Source organism: Bombus terrestris, chromosome 11 (assembly GCF_910591885.1).
Source record: "Bombus terrestris chromosome 11, iyBomTerr1.2, whole genome shotgun sequence".
Taxonomy (NCBI): Eukaryota; Metazoa; Arthropoda; class Insecta; order Hymenoptera; family Apidae; genus Bombus; species Bombus terrestris.
Genome location: NC_063279.1, coordinates 2655386 through 2681904, shown reverse-complemented (window position 1 = coordinate 2681904; position 26519 = coordinate 2655386). Strand labels below are relative to the sequence as shown.

The window sequence follows — 26519 nt, the reverse complement described above, 5'->3', positions numbered from 1 at the left end:
CCTGTTGCGACATTCTCGCGAGATCTATGACCGCTTCTTTCCTTCTCTTCCCTTTCCACTGATTTGCTACTACGTCGCGAATCACGAGATTGGGAATCAAATAGAGAAGCAACAGAAGCGAACATCGGGATTCTGACGTTTTATAGTCTGCGGTTTACACGGCAGAAGGAGTTTTCGTCCTGGATAAAACATCCTTTATCGCGTAATGCAGGTAACCAGACTTTGATTAGACTGACTTTTCAGATGGTAGATTTAACACTGGAACCACCAGTAGTTAACACGAAGCTATTTCTACCAAAACCAGTCGAAATGACTGGTCTTTAAAAAATACCTAATAATAGAATATTTTTATATTTGTTGATTTATTATTCTCTTACAGAAGCAATTCCATGTTATGCAGTATATTTTTGGTATTATTAATCCATCTGGGACTATGATCCCTAAACGAGGGTTGACACATTTATAAAATTGTAGAACCAATCATTTTAACTACTGTGCTATTTCTAGCGTTAGTATCTAGCGATCGATCCGGAATCTTCCTGATATCTGATATCATCGTATCGAACGATACGCGGTAAAAATTTTCAAAACGTGTGGCAAGTTGTAGAAAACGAGGAAACTGGTTAAATTGGGGTTCGATAAACAGATTGCAGGACCCTTTTACGCTTTGACAAGTACCAATCATTTTGACTGGTATTGGTATAAGTAGCTTTGATACAAAATTATTTTCAGTTTGAATACATAGAAAACAAAATAAAATTCGTTATATTATTCCTTTAGTTATCGTTGCGAAAGTCATTACATCATTGCGGGAAAAAATATAGCATAAAGTAGGAATTTTAAAATAAAATTGTAAAACCCGTCGATTTGACTGGTATGGTAGTTCTAGTGTTAATAAATAGAACGAAGAATTAACGTCATCGCCGTGGAGCCCGTGCGTTGTACGAGCACATCGAATATTATTGTTAGGAACATGATACATTTACACTGTACATGTGAATGTGTGTGTAAGCGTCAGAGGACGTCCAGGCCTTAGTTGGGACAAAAGACAAGGGTCAGTCGTTAGAAGTATCTGGAAGAGTCGGTTGACAACAAGCGTGCGTCTAGGATTTCGAGGTCTTTAGAGTATAAGATATCTGTATAACTGTTGTGTGCTAAATAAAGGGAATTATTTCTATTTCCGAATCCCTTCTATATCTTTACAATTATAAATTACGAATGTTTCTAATTGTTACGACCAGATACGAATAATTATATCTTGCATTTCTTATTTCAAGATCCACATGGGACAACCTATGTTTCAATCTCGCGACGTGACCGTGGCAGCGCATCGTTTGAATCTACAGCGAAAGGGTTCAACGAGAACTTAAGGTCTTCCATCTTAGAGAACAAACGATCGCGAAATGTGTTTTTTAATCGATACGTTACGGGATTGGTTGTATATCGTTGAAAACGACGTTTAATCATCGACGTACTAGTAACCGCGTATCGAAGAGAAATAGGAATTTTAATTGAATTAAAATTGCTGGGGCGAAATGGCGGTCAGGAATCGAACGAAACAGGTCGGATAAAGGACTCACGGGTGCAATATTTCGGCTCGTCGGAGTTGTCGCCGCAGTCATTTTCGCCGTCGCAGTATTTGTCCTGGGCAACGCAGTTTCCTGTGCCACATAGGTACTCGGATGGCCTGCAAATGGAATGCAAATAAAACGTACAATATATCCTTTCGAATACGCCTCGATACGACGGATATATCGGTTTGGTTCAACGGCGGACACGCGTACGATTTAATGGCGGACCATCGCCGAATACGATCGACGCGATTTTGAATCACGATTTAATCCTATTTTCGTAAGCGCCACGAATGGAAAGCGTAACGGGGGAATAAGAGTAAGAAAATATCGATCTGCAACGCAAACATTTGTGGTCTCGAACGATTTTAAATTTGCCTGGTAAAAAATACAAGGTTTTTCATAAAATGCCACGGAGTTGGTATAAAGGGAGGTCTGTTCCGGTTGACCTTGTTTCAACGTTGCCGTGGAATCACATTTCTCTTCTGATACTAACTGTTCGTCTAATTTGAAACAGAAGAGGATAATCAAGAAGTTTTCTGCTAACGTAATCTGAGAATCAACGACGAAGAAACGACGGCCGATCGATTATACCTGCAAACATTTTCCAAATTCGTTGTTGGCGTAGTGGTCGCACCGGACGAGGTCTCGGACGACGTCGAAGCTGGATAAACCGGGAAACCAGGGTATCCAGAGTAATCTGAGGAGATTCCAGGGTGGTAACTAGCGGAGCCAGCCTCGATCGAGGCCGTGATCGCGGCTGCGATCAGCAGCAACCGCCGGCACATCAACATGCCCCCTCACCCTGAAAATATATAAAAGAAGAAAAAGATAAGAACAAGGGAACGCTTATGGAAATATATTGCGTATTTCGTATCTTTGGTAATTAAACCATTTGCATCCAAGCGCGGATTAATCCGCGCGCTGCAACTGCTTTTTATTTCAGTCGCTGAGTATTCTTCGGACGTGAGAGTTCACGTTTGACCCGTTTGTCAGCATCTCGCCTATATCAGTTTATCGTATTGACCGTTTTAAAGAATTCCGCGAGAAACAATATGATTTAATTTCTTATTTCTTATTTTTTTTAAATAAATAATTTTGTCTTTTTTCCTCCGTTATAAAGAATGTAAGACGCGATGTCTGCGAAGTAACATTGTTTCGAACAGTAAAATTTCTATAAACTTCGTGAAGAATTCGGATGTCATTTACCGCACCTACGACCGACGCGGTGATAGGGACCAATCCTCTAAAGTAGAGCCACGATGCAAATGGATTAAAAGACGACGCAACTTTCTTTTCAGTTGAACTCTCTTCTTTAATATTAACAAATTAAATAGATCCGGCATATTAAACGTATTGTTTATACGCGACGATTTTAATACGAAACGCTTATTAAAATAGAAGACACGTAGTTTCGAACAAAGAGGCCAGAAACTCGGGGAGATAGCGACCGGGATTATGCTAATTCTATTCAACCGCTCGTATTTGTCTCTCAAATCTGCAATGTGTTCTTATTTCTCGGACAAATGGTCGGTTCCAGCTTACTTCGTTCATAAGTTCGTAACAATTTTTCCTTTCGTTTCCCCTTGCGCCGTGTCCGACCGTCATTGACGAAACAAGGGAAAAACAAGACGTTGCGGAGAAGCAGCGCATACCGTTAAACGCGGGTAAATGTCATAAAAAATAAGCATATCTAAGCGGAAAAACTGCGTAGTACGCGTGCCGCGAAAGCGTTCTATTTATTAAATCGCCGAATGGAATCTGGGCCAAACATGACCCAGGGACACGTCCCGGAAACTGGAATATGGTAATTTGGCCCGGCTCGCTCCGCGGATATACGGCACGGCCTCGTACGAGTGTCACTGGAATTGCAAGCAACTTAAGCGTGCACGGTCAATTGAATACGAAAGAGTGGAGGATGACGGAGAAATAGGGTGAAAGCAGCGCATTCAGAGGATCGGGCGATTTTTTAAATTGCCGTCGAATTATGAACGTCGTGTACCGTTTCTCGAGTTTACCACGAGCAACGAAGAAGGAAAGGCTAGCTCGAAACGATAACAGTATCTTGAAGTGGCATCGTTGCACGGTCGAGAATAATCTTTGGCAATTTACGATGAATTCTGGCAAACACCTCGGGGCAACGTCTTATGGCGATTTAAGACCGCACGAGCAAATGCTTCGCCCATTTTAATAAAATTTAGAAACGAAAGCGCAAGGGAGCATTTGTTTCGCCGTTTAGCTCCGATTGCTCTCCGAACCGGAAATCGAATATCCGAATGCTCTAAGAACGCTTTATACTTTGGCGACTAACGCGAGCGAACGTTCCTAGAGATCACACCTCAGAGACGCTCGATAATAACTCTCGGTTCAGTCTTCGTTCGGTCTCGAAACAACGATATCCGATGGAAACATCGTAGCTACCGTTTGTTAACGAGAAGAAGACACACAGCGCTATACCATGAAAGCGTAAGACCGATTGCCCAATGTACCATCGATATCCCTACGGTCCTTTCGCCGAATATTCGGAAAAATGAATACGCAACCGTCGCGGAGTCTGACAAATGCGTGCGTAGTGGAGATATCGATGGGCAACAAAGAAAAGAATCCGTTTGGTTTTGAACGAAAGATTCATTCAGTCTCGAACAGCAAAGTGCGAAGGATCCAGCGTAACGAAGCAAACACATTCGAGAAGCGTGATTGTTGATCGTTGGTCGTTGCTTGTTGACTGTGGATTGTTTGATAAACTTTTTTATTGAATATCGAGAGTATTTTTTGGGCACTCGCACATTAAACCACCTCATTTCCAAGAATGCTGCATGAAACCATTCGCTCGCTTCTGCGATTAAAAGAATCAAAGATGCACTTTTGGAACGTTCGCGGAGCATTCTTAAAGCGTTTGGACGTTAGATTTCCGATTCGGCGAACAATCGCCAAACATCGAACCTGCTCGATGCTCGTTTACGCGTTCATTTTACTCGCTTCGTTTAGACGCACAATTATAAGCGTCGTTCTGCGGTGCCGAGTTTTGTACCGTCTCTCGAACGATGGAGCAGAAAAAGATGGCGATGAACGCGATGGAAACAGGAAAACGATGGAGAAGGAGCGTCTCAGAGCGGTTTTAAAATCAGTTTCGACCGTTATACCGCGACGAGGACTCGGTGATCCGGTAATCCGACAGAACGACGCGACGTTCCAGGAACGGTCGGACCTGGGTTAAATTGCCCGCACCGGCTTCGAAATTGGGTCGGTGCACGAGAAAATCGACTGCAGATTGAGAGGACCTCTTCGCGGTGGATCAACCGTCTCTCCTCCTCCTCTTCTCTTCTTGATTTGTCCTTCCTCCTCCTCCTTCCTCCTCCTACTTCTTCCCTCTATCCACGGTCGTTTTCATCGATGCGAAATTGGGGCCGGTGAATCGTCGGCCAAGAATAGGCAGGCTGGATCGTCGATCGACGATTCCAGCTTTCACAGAACCTGATGGTTGTGCCGGTACTTAGAAACGCGGCCGAGGAAGAAACGATTTTGCGTAACAACCGAACTCCGGCCGCTCGCGCTCCAATTCGGCTGTATTGCAGCGGCCTTCCACGCAAATTGGCCGCGTATTTTGGCCTTCTTCGTCCACCCGATACGATGATCGTGCCAGCGATGTCTGTAATTGTACCTGACGGCGAAATTCTTTCCACGAGGAAAGACGCGCGGCACTTTTCCATTATCTTCGTCTAACTTTTCCCAACCGTTGCTCCTTCTTGTCTCTTTGTTATCGATTCGGAGATCGGATTACGCGTTAACGGACGAGTACTTTACAATAAATAAATTCTAGTCTGTATATTTAATTAATTGCGTCGAAGTGGTCGCCACTTCTAAGAAAACTCTACATCTGGTCTTTTTAGTTTTCTCAAGCGTTGACAGCATATAGACAAAAGACTGACACGAAGGCAGACCATAAACAATAGACAGGCGACGTTGGCTTCGGGGTTTTCAATTATAAGGTAGCGTGCGGATCTTGACCAGCTCAAATTGTATTTCTACTTATTATTACACTTCTCTATTAAATATATATGTAAGATCGTAACCTGGGGATAATTCAGGGATCGATTCTGTAGTCTGAAAATCGAGTTTTTATTATGAAGTAAATAATAAAATACAAAAATAAACAACAATTAATATGCGTCTATAACAATAAATAACAATAATTATATAAACGGGAAATAACAAGTCTTTGGTACAATGTTTACCTAAAAATCGAGAATCGATTTTCAACGTCCTGAGCTACCGATCTTTCTTCTTCAGTCTTTAAAATCTGAAATAACTATTCTGTAACCTTGTCTGTCTCTAATGTAACTCTCTGTCCGTCCGTTCGGGAAAAACGTGCTTCTTAAAATGGTCGTCCGTAAAACAAAAGAAGATCGGTCTGTCCGTGAAACACAGCCTGTCGTGCTACCCGTAAAACAAAAAGAATCCCTATCCTACATGAACTCTAGGGAGTTTACATATATTTTCTACCTTACAATTTATCCGCGCGTTTCTCTCTTTATACGTCTAATAATCTCAACAAATTGTTAATTAATTGTTAATTAACGATTAAGCGAAGTGCTTAATAAACCATCGATATCCCAATGGTCCTTCCGCCGAATGTTCGAGAAGAAGTGGCAACGGTCGCGGATGTCTAACAAACGTGTCACACGCTGAAGAAGACCATCCGCTCAGAAACAGTAAGTAATAGGATAGACTAGACATCCTGCATAGCACAGACATCGAAACAGTAACGAAATAGTAACGGAATAGGCGCCTCTGAGATACACCAGACGACAAGCCCTCCAGAGGGATTAAAACCTCGGTATAAAAAGCATCCAAAATAAGCGCTCGACCTGGTCTGTTAAAACATTTTTACCCAGTCTCTTGTAACACTTTGAATCATTCCGTTGTAACACTTTGAACCGTCGCTCTGTTGGATTTGCATAATAAATTCTATTATCATATATTGTTACGTCTGGCGACACTCTACCTGGACCAAGCCACACACCGCAGGCAGGATGGCGACCAGATGTCCGCACATCTTTACTGCGTATCCTCAATGGTCTTAAGGACCTATCATAAATCTCAGGAATTTTCTAGCTAAGGTCCTTCAGACCTATTTACTTATTTATAATAATTATTTATAAATTATACTTATCTGTAATAAGTATTAACTTATTATAAATAATTAGCCATGTCACTGCACCAAGCCAGAGAAAATTACTTATAATTCTCAATGCGAGAATTGATATGTAGAGATGGTGGTATATGTTGTCCGTGATGGTTGTTGTTGCCGGCTGTAGATGTCGTTGCTGAGGTACTGCTAATTATTCTTCTATTTTGATGCGTGGAAGAAAAATAAGATGATCACGGGATCCCCTCCCAGTCCACCCTCTCCCATCCCCTCCCTAATAGGCTAGCGAACTGTCCTGTTTTTGCGTCCAGGCTTTCAGGACATAAATTAAAATATCGCACATAAGCACAGCGCAACAGCGGCTTAAATTTAAGTTAGAATAATAATCTTAAAAAAAAAAAAATGTAATAATGCATGGCTATATCGTACCGTCGCGTATCGGTACTTTTGCCTGTACCACCCTACAATCAGAATTCAGCGTTTATTCTGGAAAAAAATCATGTAAAAAAAAAATATGTAAAAAACCTGGAATTAATTAACAATGATTAAAAAAAAAAAAGAAAAAAAGGATGATCACGAGCGCCGGGAATCGAACACGGGTCCCGAACGTTCGAAACCTAGAGCGCTAACCACTTTTTTTTTTATTATTTGTTTATTATTACCAGATTACATATTTGTATTTTCCACAATAAACGATGAATTCTGGTTGTGGGGTGGTTCAGGCAAAAGTACCGATACGCGACGGTACGACATAGCCATGCAATATTACATTTTTTTTTTTTTAAGATTACTTTTGTAACTTAAATTTAAGCCGCTGTTGCGCTGTGCTTATGTACGATATTTCCATTTCTGTCCTGAAAGCCTGGTCGCAAAAACAGGACAGTTTGGCGCTAACCACTTCGCTACCGTGTCCGTTGCTTAGTTAGTGTCGAGTAGCGGTATTTGTTGCCGAAAAATACGGATAATAAAATAAAAAGTAAATAAATAAAAAGGTTCTTCAGACCGAACAAACATCTCTTTACTGGATCGTTTCTAAAGCTTATTGTTTATATTGAGATATGTATAATTTTTGTGCTGGACTGGGTCGAATGCGTAGTGGAGATGTTTGTATGTGGATATCAGTGTGTGGAGATATGTGTGTGCGCGGCGACTGAGAAACAGACGAATGTAAACAGTTCGGTCGGTTAACAGTCTACAAAAAGTCGGGTATGGAAGAAAGTGCCGAGACGCGTGCAAGTGTGTATCGATGAATATTCTAGAAATCGTTTAGAAAATAAATATGTGTCTATGTTAATAGTAATGTCCAGTGTATATTTAATGTTTCCATAACAATATTTCGGCCATCAAGATCCACAATTCTCAACAGTTTACTACGGGAAGACACGAGAAAGTTAGCTTTTCTCACGTATGCTACTTCCCACTAGCAATTTTCTATCGAGGGCGGCTAAGACCCTTCCTAGTCCTCCAACTTTCTTCTATCCAAAGGAAAGCAATGTCTACTATCCTAAACAAAATTGTCATCAACAAATCCGATGGTTCCTTGCGGTAGACACACCCATCGCTAGCTTTCCTCCGACACAGCATCGTCACTTTACTGCACTTATTCTTCATCGTTAGAACGGTCAACGTATCTTTACCGAGTTTCTACCCTTTAGTCAATCACTTACTTAACTTATACATACGCATCGGTGTAATTATCTTCTTTACAAAATTGTTGGAATAAACGTTAATTTGTAGCTGTTAATGCAGCGTAAACTCAATCGTATCATCCCTATTATCGTAACAGAAATCAGGGGATCGATCAGTTCGTGGCGTCGATTATCTGATGGTAATGGGAATTTACGACTCCCGTTGACGCGCTTTCTCGCGATCGCGCCTCTCCGCCAATGGTCGAATAAACATATATAAAGTTTAATTTCTTCTGCTTGTTCGTGAAACGTTCGAACTGCAACGCGAGGAGATCGCCGGCGATCTATCGGTTTCGTGATTTCTCGTGTCTCCGATGTGACAAACGCGTGGACAAAAAGAAAAGAATCGAATCCGATCGACAGTTAAGTTTGAACCAGGAAGCGAAAGATCGAGTTGTAACCGCGCAGCGAGATTGACTAGCGAAACCGAGAGCGATACGCGACGCGATCAAAAGAAGACACTTGTTAATAAATATATCGTTGACCTAAGCAACGAGTGATTATTTAACGCGCTACACCCAATATCACTTGATATTTCTGAGAATTCTTGATAGAAATTGTTCGATGTATCCTTCCGTATTTCCACATATCTTGACAAAAGACAAAGTTAAAATTCAAGCGAAATGACCGTCATTAACGTATCTTCTCTCGGAACATGCTGTACTCGAGTTCCAAGAAAGCCGTAGCATTATTCCTGGCAACTACGCGCGCCGATAAAAGCTCGTTAATGTCGGCCGATTGCGCATGGAAAATTCTTAGCCGGAGACGGAGGCTCGGAAACTCGCTATTCCGCGTGTTCCATTAACATTTGCCATCTCGGTTAGCCTTTAATCTCGCCAAAAATAGGGGCACCGGAATCGTTCCAGGTTCACCTTCGGCCGGTTGGCAAGCGGCGCCTCTTTCCGCGTTATTGATCACACGGCGGCCTTTTTACAATCAATTGCTGTTCCCTCGTGGTCGATCGATGCGAATGCCGGTTCGCAAAAACTGTCTGGAGCTGGAACAGCTCGGACAGCGGAGGGAGCACCGGGTTAAAATTCAATAAAACCGGTGGATCGTCCTCTATCGGGGCGCTGCTCATAAATTTCCGTGAAGAAGCTACAACCTGTTGCTTAATTATAGCTTCTCACGCGGCCGCGACCGAGCCTCTCTCTTCTTTCTGTCTCGATTGGTATGCACGCCTCGAAAATCGATGACTTGTGCCGCTGTACTGGCCTCGATACCAGCACTAAAGAGTTTCGCGACCGCTTTCATTCATTTCACCCTTCTGGTCAGCCGTTTCGCGGCTCGAAAATCTACCGACAGTTGCCTCCATTCAGGCCGAAACCGATACCGATCGATGGTTGCCGCCATTCAATTCAAATATTCGACAATGTCTATCCATATTCCGTTGCGTCATTTTGTCCGACGTCTATAGACCCTATGACTCGTTATAGCCTTCTGTTCATTGAATAGCCGGTTTCGATTCGGCCAGGGAAGAGTGCCAGAAAAAGTGAAGATTTCGAGGAATAAGTGATACCAATGAGAGTGTGAGAGACAGAGAGAGAGAGGGTGAGAGGGAAGGGAAGGAGAAGAGAAGGAGACGCAGGAAAGTTAGTTTCCACGTGAGAGATTTCGTAACGAGGCTTGCCTGCAACCGTAGCCCGTGCACAGCAATAACGTGATATTAAAAATTACTGGTAATAAATAAGGCGGAAATTGCTGCGCGGAAGATGGAGGATTTTCAAGATGTATTACGCTGCTACTCGGACTTTGTAGTGGCTTAAGGCGAAGCATCTAGGAAAAATACAGAGAATGATTAATGCGTTTGGTTACACGGCCGAGTTTCGTACAAACGATGTCACTCGTTAAATTTCGCTGATCGTAAGCAACGTCGTACGATATTAGAAAAACCGTGTTCGTTTGGAGTAACGCGATCAGTCCGATCAAACGATCGATCCGATCAAACACGAGTGAAACGCGGAAGACGTTCGATTATTATCGTTCGAATATAATCGAATTCTCTAAGTTGATTTCTCTAAGTCTTCTACGTCGTAGCTACGAGTTTGATTAAAAAGAGAAAAAATTTAGCACGTTATGCCACGTATGTTGCCAGGGCTAAGGGTTGCAAGGTAAACGAACGATGGAGATTTTTTTTATCGGAACGAAGCACCGTCTATAGAGTCCTGTGTTCCTAGGATCCGACCATACATCCCTCGGGTGTTACGAGACAGATGCAACGTGTCTACGTATTGGTGGAATAGGAAAACTGCGCATATGTGGTGGAACAAAGTTGGACGTTGGCAGGGAAAAGTGCCAGAAGGTAGTGAAAAGGGAAGGAAATAAGTGTTGTACGTGATGGTGCGGCTTGTCGTTGCCAAAAATCAAACTTTCCGGACCGTGCAAACCTTACCCGACACACGTAGGTGCTCGGTTATAAATAAAACGTAGGAACTGTGTATTTTGTAATATTATATTCGACGGAGGTCGCTTTTCAATTGTGCATTAGTCGTTAACGAAACGGAATATCCCCTCCCGCTATGGTTGATTAATATTTGCCCGAAAGCCCGGTCGTTTTGTGCAGTAAAAGCGAGCTATTTAATTACATCCTATGGTTGGGTCATTAAATAAATAAAACGCTGCCAGCAGGCGGAACGAGATAAAATTTTCATGCTGGTATCGCGAACCGAGATCAGAGGCAGATCAAATTTTCAATGGATCTTTGACGCCATCTATTTTTATTATTACCTTTGCTGGATAATTTGTCGGACGAGATATAGGAATAAATCTATCAGCTTCGTAAATCTCAAACATAGATGCTGATCTTAAAATTTATTTTCGTTTCGATGGAAGACTCGCGAATGATTAAAGTCATTCGACCTTTACATTTTTGATTTTCAACCACCGTGGTATCTTTTCGTCGAATTCGCACGATTCCGGATTTAACGAAACTGTATTACGGTAGCGAATTAGCATTTGGAAATCCCTCTTAACACCATCTAGCCACCCGTTTCCCATCCCTCTATTATTTCGTAGTCTAAAGTCTTCTAGCTCCTTAATTAGTCTTGGTAATCTCACAGCGTCCTAGCCCGCAATTACATCGAGCTGCTCATTAAATTTAATTCTCACGGTTGAAATAAATTTCCTTTATTTACCAGGCAGCTCGTTTGTCATCAATTCTTTGGCCGATTGATCGAGCGGAAGTACAGGCAATCTCGCTAGATCAAACACAGCCATCTTGCCTTTCCTGTGGCGAGAGCTGAGTAAGTAAACCGTGCTTGGCGCGACCTGACATCATCAGGATTTTATCTGGTCGGTAATTTCTTTCCATCGATTCCGCAAAAAGTCAATTTATTCAAGACCCGCGTGTACCGTGGCGCTGATAAATTTTCCTTTTCCGAACCTTAGCCCTCGCTTTCTGACCACAACGTGTTGCGTCATCCCACGTACGACCGATTCTCCCGTCGCGTATTGTATTCTCCGTCGTACGTTTCCATTTTTACTCGTCAAAAGTATCCTTCACCTCGGTTTCTTCTCTGTCTCACCGACAGTCAGCGACGATATAGCAAAAAAATCTGACGTAACCGAGAAACGAGGAAGCCGGTAAATCCAATTTTCGTCTAAAGGTCAGGCCAGAAATTCGACCTTACAGCTAGGTAGAATTTGGCCCCCTCTTATTAATCTCGTTGTCCAAGTTCCGTGGTGGAGATGTGCCGATAATCCGATAGCGATCACACGACATCGAGTTACGTCGTTGAAATTGTAAAATGCCTAAGCTGATCGGGATTTTGCAATTCCTAGAATTCCAGCCTTGTCTGTCTTTACCGTCGTCGTTCTACCTAACCCCTATCTCAATTATATTCCTATGGGTTTCGAAGCTGGTCACTCGTACGTAACAGCTGTTAACCAGCCGACAAATTCAGTTTGCCGCTTCTGGTTGGCGATTCCCCCGAGCTTCCACGATCTTGGGAACGAAATGTCGCCTCACGTCATCCTCTTATCGCGCATCGAAGCATCTAAACGAAAGTATCTGTATCGCAGAACGAAGGGGCGTAGCATAAAATTGATGTGCCGACACATTCATCAGCGGCGATTTTCGGGCAAGTTTCAACCCTCTTTTCAATCCCCTGTTTCCCCGCAATTTATACCAGTCCGCGTAAACATATCGCGATCATACCGACAAAACAAACACATGTATTACCGGGCTTGTCTATCAGAAGCTGGATAAGAGCGGTTGGCGCGACCTAGCATCATCAGGATCTTATCTGTCGCTGGTAATCTCGCTCCATCGGTCCCGTATCCCGGTTCCATACACGCGTCATACATCACCGTGGCACGTTGCGCTATATAGCTAAGCCCTGACGTTTAGCTTTTTGCGAGAGCGTCAGCGAGAACACACGTAGTATGTGCGGCGCCATGTTTCGATCCACGGCCAGGAGTCCCCATTATATCTCTTCCTTCTCCTTCCTCCATCTCCTCTTCCTTTTTTCCACTGCTTTTTGTCTATTCCTCTCTATTCTCTATTTTTCCCACTCTTCTTTCCGCTGCATCGCCCAGGTACCTCGTCGAATTCAGAGGCCTCGTCCTCTCGTGCGGAAAAGGCAGTCGAGCCAGGGAACAGCACGTGAACGAAGAATACCACGCGATTGTTAGGCGTCCCCGATTAATCTACGACTTCTTTTTCTCCTCCTGCTCCCCCTTCCCTTCTCCTCCTCCTCCTACCTCTCTGTTCTGCTCTCGTCCTCTATGTCGGTGTAATGGTGCTCGTCTCTCCTTATGATTGCGACGACACAAAGACACAGCTCCACTCGTGTAGACGGCCAAGATAGATATAGTTAAGTGGGTGAACGTGGGTGTCATCGACAGCAGCCGACTATAGCCTGGTTCTTTTTCTTCTCTCCTACCGTAGACGCTAATCAAAGTACCGCTACGAGTATACGGCTTCGGAGAAATATACGGAGAATAGCGGATTGATTGGCCGAGGAGTCGCGTCGATTGTGTCGGGCAAACGAGAAAGCTACGCGCACAGAAATGCAAGATCGATGCGTGGAATTTTATCTGGCAATTTTTAACCTGTCGTTAGAAGCGCGTTTCGCTGCCGGGGCAAAACTCTGGCAAATTTCCCGTACACCGACGTACGTAGCTACGGTTCGTGGCGGGACAAAGAGAAAGAAGAAATGGAAGGAACGGAGGGACACGCTAGCAGGAACATTTTAATCAGCATGGGAACGGTTTGCAGCCTCCAAGTTTTGCACGCGGGATGACGTGTACGTTGCTCCTGCATTTTTTTTTCTTTCTGAAAATTTTGTAGCAAAGCTTGACAAATTGAGGAACGCCGAGAGTCACCGGTACAAAGGTAAAAATTTATGTTCACTGTGTATATATTTCGGCGCACGCGCGCACAAAAAACGGATCGGGGTGAGAGGGCATACGAGGAGGGGGAGAGAAAAAAAAGAAGAAATGTTAATCATGGTCTATTTCTATGGCGAATGAAAACTGACGTTAAAAAGTGACGTATAAAAACAGCAGTTATTCCCTGCTCGGCCAGAATAAATTAATTACAAACGGAATGGTCGGGTTTCTGCTTAATTGCTCGTTCTTGTACAAATTTTTTTTTCGCATTTCCTTTGGCCAACACTGGTCAAGCCGAATACTCCTGCCAAATGAAAGAATCAACCGTGAAACGGCTACTTCCGTTAGGACAGAAATGGTCTCCGCAGGATTTCCGACGTTTTTGTACCGGCCACCGCACGAAACAAACAATAAAATTTATTTACAGACGTTTCAACCTCTGTGACCTCGTTCTACGAGCGTTAAAATTGGAACACAGGATATTTCCGATGGCCGTGCCACTATTAAATTTCGTCATTTTATGTAGACCCTCGACCAAGCTCAACAGAGCCGTAATGCACTAGTCACGGCAGCAGGATTAATACGCGAATCGTGCATTTATTCGACGGAACTGTTTGTTTATCAGGAAGTTGACTGGGATCCTGTCGGAGTTTACAACCGCCCCTGTCGCTCTTCAAATAAACCTCTCTCGAAAAATCGATGCGCAATCACCGAACATCACTGACGAAATTTCGCTGGGCATCAACGAACGCGTTATTCTATCGCGACTATCGTGCCAAACGCGTTTCTAATATTTATCGCCAAGTTATTCGAACGATCGTGTCAAGATTCCCGGATAAATTGAATGGAAACCTCGTGTAATGCAGGCGGCGACCACGCGACGACTCCTGGGTCCGGCACTCCAAATATCCGGCATTCAAATGACGCATATACAAGCAGTCAATAATATATTTTTTCGTTATCAGCAGAACATCTTATGATGATTTTATCGACATATTGGATTAATCAATTTTTAACGCGTTGGTCGCCCAGCGCGATTCGAGTAAGTTTCCCGCGGGGCCCAAATCCGATCGCCGGTACGCAGGACGTAAATAGAGCTACAAGCGGGAATTCATTGTTTATTGCCTTCGATTCGTCGTTTATCGCCTTCGATTCATTGTAAAGAAAAGATTATTTAGTTCTGAAATGGAGAAAGCGACAAGCTTTCCAGCTAGAGTATTCCGAGGGATCTCATGGCAGATGTCTCGGATCTTTCATTTAGTCGAGAAGCATACTTTTGAGACGTCCGTGATTTTTTCATCCTCAAAATGTCCAGTAAACAGTATGAAAATATATTTGAAAGTGAGGAGAGAGAGACTGCGACTATTGTTCGAAGCGCCCAAAATCACCCCAAATACGTTTGGAATGTTTTATCAAATACCACGCGACATAGCATAATGTAATATTTTATCCAGAATATAAATTAATAAAAAGTATGGTATAATGTGTTTTTAATATTTTTATCTTGTATATCCTATATATAATATCCTATATTTAATTAATTCGAGCAAGAGATATGGGTGACATAAATATGGGTGACGCGGCGACCAACGTGTTAAAGTTACTCATTGTTGAAACAACATCAAAACGTTTCGCGCAATATATTTCAAACATCCAAACGATCGTATGTTGTTTCATGCTAAAAAATCTATTAAATCCATTAATAGTGAAACGATATTTCACATGCGGTTCTTACAAGAATTGTTGTGATTTAAGACTTAGGAAAACGTATATACAGCAACCACGCACACCGTGCGTATCTCTGGTGCTCGTTTCCATTCAGTGACAGTACTTCGACGGATTGGACTGCCGAAGCGAAAGGGTTGAGATACACCGTTCGATAGAACACTGGTAACGCGCTTCTCGTATTCGTTGCCTTCCAGCGAAATATCTACAAGCTGTGTGAGCTAAAACAATCAACAGAGATCGTAGACTCAAGTTTATTATTCAACTTTGATCACAATGCACTATAAACATTTATTATTCCAGGTTTCCATTGAGTTTAGAAAAACGTACGAATAAAGATCATTCTTTTCTACAAAAGGTCTGGTTCAACGTTGAAAGGTTAAAATGAAAATCTACACCTGCGCGTCCTTTACGTTCCGTTCAATTCGTTCGTTTCAATATGCTTTCTTGCCTGAAGACCTAGAAGACCCATGTACTTCTCTCGTCTCGTAACCTAGAAAACTGGTGCGCCCGGTGAATGCAAAAAGCAGGGGCAAAGTGTTCTTAGGGAAAAGGGAAATTAACCAATCCAAGAGGGCCCGTCTCCGCGCAAGATATTACGTCGGCTACAAAGAGGTTGACAAAGCGAGACCGTTGGCGGATGAAAAATTTCTAGACCATCCCTCATAATCAAGGACATGACTAATGGACTCAGCTGGCTATGTTGCACGTACCGCCAGATAGAACGCATAGTGGACGCGTGCCTTCGGGCTACGTGTCTCTTTCACGCAACCAAAGTCAATAGTTGTCGTCATTTCGCAGCAAGGGGAACACGTAAGTTCAGCCAACTGCTCGTGAATATCACGATCCGAATCGGCGAGTACCGCCGATCGATACTTATTTTGGGTTCCGCTGGCGCGAATAATTGAAACGGAAGCGGTGGATGACCTGTCGTTAAGCGGAGATCGTTGCCCGATAATCTAAAATCTCCGTCTATTCTAGGAACGATCGCTAATGTGATAAAACTAAGAGGAGGAAGAAGAAGAAGCGACAGGCTGGAAATAGAAGAGAAATAACAAATTAAAGCGAAAGGAAACAGTTAAAAAGGATATGGAATATCACGCGGATGCAGAAAATTTCGAAGAATTAAACCAGAGAGAATCTCGATCGCTTTGAATATAATGTCCGAATTGAAGGATATTTGAGAATCTTGAAAAAAGAATCTTGAAACATTGGTGGCCCTTAAGCGCCTTGAGAACGGCTGAAATATGCAGCAGGTGAGCTCAGACAAGAGGGACGAGAAAGCGTGGAAAGAGATGGGCTGATAAGAGATTTAGAAGGGGTGGAATAAGAGGCGAAAAAGATGGAGAAGGTTAGAAGGAGGCGAGCAGGCAGCAGTTGATTAACTTTTCACTTGGCGTTATTACTTTGGAAACGGTCGTGCGATTCACGCGCCTAAGTCGCTTCCGAAAAACTGCGTTTCGAACATCGTTCGATCGATACGCGGCCAAATTCGCCCGGTTGATTTATCGTTAACGATATTATATTTTGAACTTGCGCGTTTGTATCTTTTTGCTTGGTCCTCCGCGCGCATTTTACGATGCGAATATTTTACTCCCCGTGGCGAACGGAACATTTGCGTGTCTCGTACGGCTACATTTATTTTTACGTTCTGCTAATTTCCAGGATTATTCTATTACCTATAAACATTTTCCCGTTGCACTGAAAATTAGCCGGAAAAAATGTCGAGCTTTTATAGGTACGCGGGAAACTATCGCGGATCGGGATTTTTATCTCGCCATGTAACACTCGTACGAGAAAAACCACGACGAAACGTACAGAGACGGATAACTGGACGCTTTCGCGCACGCGTGTCAACCCGCATATCACCGGCTCTGATTTATGGAACATTTGAAATCTGATTTTCAAGATTGCCGAAACACAGATTACGGAATACTCGGCCGAATTAAACGCGCCACTCTCCCCTCGCGGTTTTTATTCCGCGATGGTGTAAAAAGATATAGGAATTTTGCAACGACGAAAGGAAAAAGAAAGAGAGAAGGAAAGAGACCGAGAGAGAAAGAGATCTATCTTCGTCGATGAATACGAGCGAGAGAATTCAGAAACGCGAAATAATCCCCTGTTTTATGTATCCGACAGAATGGCCGCGTGCGCATGCACGCAGATACGTGGTACATGGCTGGCGAAGTTAACCAAGAGCTTGTAGGCGAACAAAAGCCTGTTGTTATCCGGCAGAGGGCAACCGTTCGATCCGGCTAGCAACATCAAATTTCTGTTTGCGAAAATCTGTAGCCATTTAACCATCGAATCCTACCGCGATATTATCCATCTCGTATAAATATGAATGGAAACGCGAGCTGGCAAACCGAGTACAATCGCGGATAAAGAATAACGAAATGATTCGTTGAATGAATGATTCGATGAATTCGTCGCGAAGCAGATTCTTCGAACGAATCCGCTTACCTATGGTTGGCCGGTGATACGGAAGAATCGACGAGCACGGTAACTGGGTATCAGGTGGCAGGTGACGCTTGGAATCATTTTTAAGCGGTCTAATTCTTTCGCGTTTTTCTTTTCCAGCGAACAATGATTTATCGCGTCGTAAATTTTTCAAGAGGATTCCATACAAAGGGAAGTTCACGAGGGAGAAAGAGAGAGAGAGAGAGAGAGAGAGTAGAATAGAAGGGAAGAAGGATAGCGCGGAGATATAGAAAGAAAAATAGAAACTGAAACGAGAATAGGAGCGAACCGGGAATGGGAAGCGAGAGGGTGGTAACATACAACGACGAGAAATGTAGAGCAGAAAATGAAGGACGTCGAAGTGAGAATAAAAAAAAAAGAATACAACGCGTATCTAGATAAATAGGTAGATAAATGTAAATGGACGGATAGATAAACAGATAGACGGCCAGATGAACCTTTCATTCCGGGAACTGATATTAAAGGTGTGTAGAAATAGAAACAAAAAGGGGGGAAAAAACAAGCGAGGAAGGGGGGCGAGGCGGAGAATAGAAGCGAGAGAATGAGGAAGAAATTGTCGAGAGCAGTACTGCTAATATCCTGGGGGCGGTCGTGGGATAGCGTGCACCTGCGCGTATGACAGATACGCCCCTGGCATAAAGGCGACATTTAGGTCACCGGCTTTTACCGCGGCAGGCTGCACATGTAGACAGGCCTTACTAGCGATCGTTCTCACTACCAGCATCAACGATGCCCTTTCTTGAAAAAAAGATATTCCATCCACCCTTTTCAAGACCATTTAGAATGATTACTCCGTTATGAACCGAAAAGAATCGACCTTTTTTGAAGATTACGATACAGATGCCACTATTTTATTTTCACAATTATCTTCTCTCTCTCCCTTTCTCCCTCTTTTTTTTTTATTTCTTCTTCAACTCGGTTCTCTTTTTTTTCTTTCTTTTTATATAATTCGTTAGCCGTGGATCGAACGTGGAAAGAAACAGCACGACTTTTAAACTTTCTTTCACGACTATCTTTTACGATATGACGCAAACGATATATTTGTCGTTGCACGAGCAACGCAATTCATTTCGATCGTATCGTTTTTATGATCGACACAGTTAGACAGTTACAGTGGCATGTTAGTCCCGTTACCTAAAGGGAACAATGGCATCGAATGCAAATAGCAAGAAATTATAACGTCAATCGATTATATCTAGCTCTAATATATTTAGTCGAACCGTATGACGTTTATGTGCCCGTAATGCAGAGCACTTTAAGCACACCGAATGTGGACAGAAAACTCTGGCTGTCTCCCTCTCCCTCTCCCTTTCTCTCTCTCTCATCGAAATATAGGTTGGCCATTATATGTATATATTTATCCATTCGATACCGTAGGCCAATTATCGAGCACTTTGCTATGGAATAAATTACAGAAGGATAAATTGCATAAAGATCGTTCAACGATTCCGCTTATTTTCTCTTCTCTTTCGCTTTATTGACAGTTTGCCGTATCAAGCTTGAATAATACACCGTAAAAATACCTTTACAGATGAGACACGTATCGCGAACGGGTCAACGGTGTACAAAAGTTAAAACGCAAAAGTGCCTCTTTTTAAAAATTATTAACTTCTTACCATTAACGCCGCAAACCTATCTAAAGGCACTCGCCTTTTCCCATTCGAATCGTAACTCTCATCTTTACGATACGATAATTGTACGATGCTATTTAAATTCTCGTTTCGTTTGCGTGCCTGTTGCCTATGGTCCCTGATAAAATAAATATTTCATCGCGGCATTGTTTATTTGCTTATCTAGGCGTAGACGAACCAAACGAACGTATCTCGTTCACGTTGGATTAAAAATCCATGCATTATTAAACAGGCTGTGTTGGCTGCTCGCCGGCTAACGTAAACTTGCTGTTTACGCGATTCGATAAAACTCGATGTAACGGTTTGCCCGTCTTTAACATCGTCGCGATGTCGCTATTCTGTCATCTGGCGACAAGTTTATCAAGCGACAATAATTTGACAACGCGCAGCGAGACGCGATGCAGTACGTAACAGGAGGAAAATTATCGTCTTGACGCCAATTTCGATCCTGACAAAGCTTTGTCGCCGGTATATTCGGGCATCCGTAAGCTCGAGACACTTCCGGCACGAGGGTAACGACTATTCTCCTATCTATACGACGCTAACTGTTCGTCGTACGAGTTGTCGCCTCAAGAGTGCAACTCGTCGAACGAACATAATCGGACACGGAAACAGGATACATACACAGGGCCAATTCTTTGTCAAACTACGTCGCTAGAACTACCATACCGGTCAAATCGACGGGTTTTACAATTTTATTTGAAAATTCCTACTTTACGCTATATTTTTTCCCGCAATGATGTAATGACTTTGGCAACGATAATTAAAAGAATGATATAACGAATTTTATTTTGTCTTTTATGTATTTAAACTGAAAATAAATTTATATCAAGGCTACTTATACCAATACCAGTCAAAATGACTGGTATTTGTTAAAATGTAAAAGAGTCCTGCAATCTGTTTATCGAACCCTAATTAACCAGTTTCTTCGTTTTGTACAACTTGCCACGCGTTTTTTAAATTTTTACTTAATTTTTATAAATTTTTATCGTTCGATACGATGATATCAGTTATCAGGAAAATTCCGGATCGATCGCTAGATCGCTAGATGCTAACGCTAGAAATGCCGATGGTTCTACAATTTTATATGTCCCTCGTTTAGGTCGATCATAGTCCCAGATGGATTAATAATAATGGAATTGCTTCTGTAAGAAAGAAATAAATCAATAAATATACAAGTATTCCATTATTAGGTATTTTTTAAAGACCGATCATTTTCACTGGTTTTGGTACAAGTAGCTTCGTGTTAACTGCCGATAGTTCTAACGTTAAACAGGTTTAGTACTTTAGAAAATTTTACGACGCGACGAAAAAGCTGACGTTTTAATCGTAGAAATAGGTCGATCGTATTTGCGAACGTGTATCGCTATACGAGGCTCGTTCTAATGACGAACAGAAAGAGAGTAATCGACCGATACATATTATCGATTAACCGTCTATCGGCCGACGAAGCGAATTTCGATATCTGAAATGTCTCCTAGACAAGCATTGAAAAATGAACTCCAGGCAAGAAATAAAAATACAGTCGGTTCGAAAACAAAATGCAACCGCCACCGTTCCGACGCGAAGCTTCGAACAGATGAATTCGTCGACGGTTTAAATATCGGCCCGATCGATTCCTATAATTTCCTCGCGAACGATACCTACGTTTGATCGTTCAGTTTCGAATATCGATAGACGTTTACCGATTCTCTTCCCGTATATGTATATTAACACTAGAACTACCGATAGTTAACACGAAGCTATATCTACCAAAGCCAGTCAAAATCACTGGTCTTTAAAAAATACGTAATAATAAAATATATGTATATTTATTGATTTATTACTTTCTTACAGAAGCAATTCCATGTTATGTAGTACATTTTTCGTATTATTAATCCATCTGGGACTACGATCCCTGAACGAGGGTTGACACATTTATAAAATTGTAGAACCAGTCGTTCTCACTGGTATATCTGATGTTAGCATCTAGCGACCTAGCGATCGATCCGGAATTTTCCTGATAACTGATATCATCGTATCGAACGATACGCGGTCAAAATTTTGAAAACGTGTGGCAAGTTGTAGAAAACGAGGAAACTGGTTAATCGGGATTCGATAAACAGATTGCAGCACCCTTTTATACTTTGACAAGTACCAGTCATTTTGACTGCTATAAGTACAAGTAGCTTTGATACAAAATTATTTTCAGTTTGAATACATAGAAAACAAAATAAAATTCGTTATATTATTATTTTAGTTATCATTGCGGAAAAATATAACATAAAGTAGAAGTTTTAAAATAAAATTGTAAATCCAGTCAATTCGACTGGTGCGATAGTTTTACTGTTAATTACTATTTAATTTATTCGAACGATACGACTGATACGACACTGTTCGATCATGTACGAGCGAACGAACCAGTCTTGCCAGCGATTTCCATGAGAATAAACATATTTGTTGTACGAGTTTCGCGTATCTTCGTCAGGAAGAACCAGCGTCAACATTCTATAAGTAAGTTACGTATTTCTATACGAGAAACGATATTGAGATTTTTATTCATTAGGTAGAAACAGCGAGGACAAAGGACTTTTACGTCACTGTGAGAAAAGTTTTTAAACAGCGTACACGACAGAGAAGAGCGTGTAATCATGGAAGCTGACGAATATTCAAAGCGTCGAACGTTTTCGATGCGGAGAAAATATTCCGCCGGAAGTCGAATATGGCGGGCAATGCGTATACGCGTCGTCGTTTCTAACAGAGGATCGCCTATCGGAAAATGTCGACGCGATAGAAAAAGGAGTATCGCGGATAATGGGACGGGTGTGTATCACTCCCCGAGATAAGTTATTGCTGAATCAGTCGTCGTTGTATAGTGTGATCAGCTCCACCGAAATAAAGCCAGAAGCATCGTTGACGAAGCATCGGTAAAGTGTCGAGCTACGATTTTTTTCATCGGCCTCTATTTCCCTAAAAATATCGTCGAGGTTCCCGGTTGTAATTTCGATCGATCGAAACAAACGCCCCCTCTCTATTCGTTTCTGTCTTCTCTTTGCTTCTTGTTTTGTTTCTTTCTTCTTTTTTTATGTCCTTTTAAACGTACCAATGAAACGGGAATAAATATTGGGAATTTCTGGACGTGGCGAAATACTCGACAGAGCGGTTCCATTATGATCGGTAACGATCACGTACAAATCGCTCTCGCGAGAATCGTTTCGTATTTTCCTATTTTCCTTTGGATCAAAAATTAGCACGCAAGTGAGCGCAACTAATTGCTTATAAGCGGATAACGTGTAAAGCAAACTTTGATCGATATTATTCGATTTTCGATCGACTGATCGGCGCAGTTCACGTTCTATCGCTCGTCGTATGGTACTTCGTTTTTCTTTCCCTTCTTCCTTCCTTCTTCCTTTCCTTTTTTGACGTCGGAAGTTTCTCTACCCTTCCAATTTGCCATAAATTTGGGAGAGCAAAGTGACAGAGAGGCGAAGAGAGGAAGAAAAGGAACAGAATTATCCAGCTTTTTGTCAATACGCTCGTTCGACATTATTCGCCAGACCTTTGAAAAGGCCAACCGAATCAACAATGATAAATTCGAAGCGTAACGTGAATAATCGCGCGAACGAACAAAAAGCGATTCGAGACAAAAGCGGGGGAGCGCGAGAGAGAAAAAATCACGATGGTTCCTCCTCCATCGGTTTCGGAACATTTAATTCGGAGGTACGAGGGGGCCGGGAAGCGGCTGCACAGGGGGAGGAGGGGGAGAGTTGATTCACGAGAGCAGGCGAATTAATGCGAAAATTTAATGCAGCTGTCACGTGTCCAGCCGTTACTAAATCCACGTATAACGTCATTAAATCGGCAAAATCGGCGCTACCGTGACTCTAACACGCGTTTTGTTTCGCCCCGTCCGCACAGGCCATATTGTAACGTGTGACCCGTTTTGCAGTCGCTAATTGTAATAATTTTCTGACTCCCGAGCGTGCTGTAAAAGCGTCGAAAGGACACAGACGATCGTTCGAGTTGCACGAGTTATACAGCTCGTTTCAGAGTTTGGTATATAGGCTGGATCGGTCAATCGACGTGTTTATAAAAAAGAGTAGGAAACAAAAGCGATTTGACAAGCACGTGTACAAACTGCGTACTCCACAATGCCGAACAGGTTGTGACTCTGCGCGTCAACAATCGATACATAACCTCAAAACGGTGCAATTTTTTTTACGCCCTCAATGGCGCGCTTTACCGGCGCAAAGCCGAATCAATATCTCTCAATGTTTTTTGTACGCATCGAGCATTGTCGAATTCTATTCGGCTATAAAAAAGCATAGCTCTGTCAAAAAAGAAAAAACGAATTAGCAGATACCGGAAGATATCGTTTCGTCGGAGGAACAAACTTCTTACGTTCGTCGAACGATTACTTCGCCACCATCCTAGATATTATCAGGTATTCGTTGCTACTTCCTAAGCTTTCTGAAACTCTGATAAGCGTAAGTTCGCACCTATAACTCAGAAACACCCTGTATATATAAGTCGAGTTTCAAGGTGAAATTTTCCACAGGACACGCGAGCAATCCGACGTACTGAAAACTGCAAGTAGATATACTACAGGCGTCTCGTCTCTAGAGCCCTCCGCTCCCACGACCGACGTCTTCCAGCCAAGCAGAACACGAGTATTACCGTTTCAAAAATCGTTTACGAAAATCGCGTAATTAGAAATTCTTGATACCATAAATGTAGCCTGCGGCACAGGTATCCAAGCTAAATGTGTACTTTGTAGGAAGCAGCCGCGAATCTGATCACTTGGAAATCCAAAATGCGGCTCCTACGCGGTTCGAAAAATCCGAACGATCCCTTTGACTATATTTCGTGCAATTAAAGACTCGTCCGCTTGCGTTACCTCGATCGTGTCCAATTTGACCCGAATAATTAAAGTAGCAAAATAAAAGGCGGATAATCGATGCGTTGGATTCTGGTACTAATTAAGAAGGCGCGAAGCTCGATCGAAGCGGCGGTTCTAAACGCGTAACGTTCCTTTCAGGGCAGACCAGAAGTGCACTAATTTCCGATCACGTGGCGGAACAATTTTACCGAAGAATATTTTCAGGCGGGCGCCGATGGGAGAAAGTCTGCTCCATTGTTGGAGAATTTTAAAGGTATAATGGAATCTATCGGTAGCTCGTTATTATCTCACTGAGGCGAAATTCAATCGAGCCTCCCCCTCATTTCTACCCCTCCCGAACGCTGGAATTCTAACTTCGGTTTCGGTCGATATTCTACGTAATCTTCTTCGGTGGTTTGGCAATTACGCTAGAAAATACATAATTCCATATGGAAGGGAAATCCACGAGCTCCGATGGTAATTCACCAGTTTTCTTATTTACTATACGACCAGTTTGCAAGGCGATATGCAATGTTAGTAGAAAGAGCAGCGAGGAAATTGGCCGAATTCCGGTGCAGGACACCGACAACCGTTTCAGAAATTAGATCAGCGGATTAGCGAACGCCGTGCCGCGGCCACCATCTCTGTCAATTTTCTTTTACATTTCGATCCTATCCCACGAGAAATTGTAATCGTAATAATTCCGCGCACAGCCGGCTAATACTCTCGAGGATCGACGTTCGAGTCGCGTAATTCTATTTACGTTGAAGAATTCGGCCGGCAGGTGGAAATTCGTGCGTGGCGTAGGAAGATCTAGCGAGGAAGCGATTTTAACGAGAAGATAACGCGAGATTCTGAGAGAGAGAAGTACAGCAGAGAGAACGTGATCCGAAGCTTGGGCGCTCGGAACGAAGATGATACGATAAAGATGTTTCATGGAGTGCATCGGTGAGCGATTCGATGGCTTTTAAACGAATTAAAATCCTAACAAATGTAAGAGAAGAGGAACGATCGATGGACGAGTACTCGAACCTAACAACCTTTCGAAAGGAAACTTTCAACGATTTATACGGTGATCGGTCCTAGAAATCTCCAGGTATCACGATTTCTCCGCCGCGAAAAGTCGTCGGCGAAACGTATTCCCATCTGCCCGATACACTCCATATGCAAACGACGATCCAGTTTGTTTGGATCTGTTCCATCCAAACAGTTGCGCCGTATACCTACCAAAAGCATACACGTAAATGTATGTATGTATGTATTAGAAAATCCCAAAGGTGTACGATAGCGTCGGAGTCGGTTTACCCCGATCGACTCTCTTATCCAACGAGGGAAAGGCAAAACACCGTGAGAGGATACATATGTTCCGTGCAAGCGGCCGGTAATCGATCATGGAAATCCCGTAAAAAGTATCAGGGATGTGTCTGGCCCATCGGTCTCCGAGTGTCAAACGAGAATTAATAGTTCGCCGGAGTAATGTACAATGTGTACTAGGCTGGCTAGTACACGATGAATAAAGATGAGAGCGATGAGCGAATCGCTTCATCGATGTTGAAGAAACAAAGGAGAAAAAGAAAGGAGAGGCCGGTATATAGAATAATGCAGAGGGAAGAAAGACGGATAACAGACGACGCGGCCTAGGAATATGGAGAGGCGGAGCGAAAGCCCGGTGGCCGAAAAAGAGTAGAAAAAGAAATTAATAATCGGGGCGGGTCACACGATGGCTGTGGCCATGGTGGTAGAGGTAGAAAGGGATGGAAAATTTAACCTGACCTTTTTGAAATTCTAATTTCGTTGAAAGCACTTCGAAGCAAGCGGATTTTCATTTTTTCCCTGGCATCCCCGCCCCCTCCTATACGGCCTTTCTCCTTTTTCTTTCCTTTCCGCGTCCTGTTTTCTCCTTTCCTTTTTTTTTTCATTCTCCACTTGGCTCTTCTTTTCCCTCGCTGCCGGTGTTTTGCAGATGGTAGTAATAGACGCGAAAGACAGAAATAAACGCTTTGACGAGCGGTAGCCCCGCTCCAGTCCCTCTGTTAAAAAGATTAATGAGGAGAGATCGTTTCCGGGACTTCAATTTTATTAAAG

The 26519-nt window shown here is 42.7% G+C and overlaps 1 protein-coding gene across 1 annotated transcript in view; it reads right to left on the bottom strand.

Annotated features, from left to right (window-relative positions):
• Positions 1–26519, bottom strand: part of LOC100645801 — a 46232-nt gene that overhangs the window by 7192 nt on the left and 12521 nt on the right. The window contains exons 2-3 of the mRNA XM_048410555.1: positions 2166–2376; positions 1581–1687 (exon numbers count right to left, since the gene is read on the bottom strand). Coding sequence (XP_048266512.1) covers positions 1581–1687; positions 2166–2365 — 307 coding nt within the window. The 5' untranslated portion in view covers positions 2366–2376. The remainder of the gene's footprint in view (positions 1–1580; positions 1688–2165; positions 2377–26519) is intronic.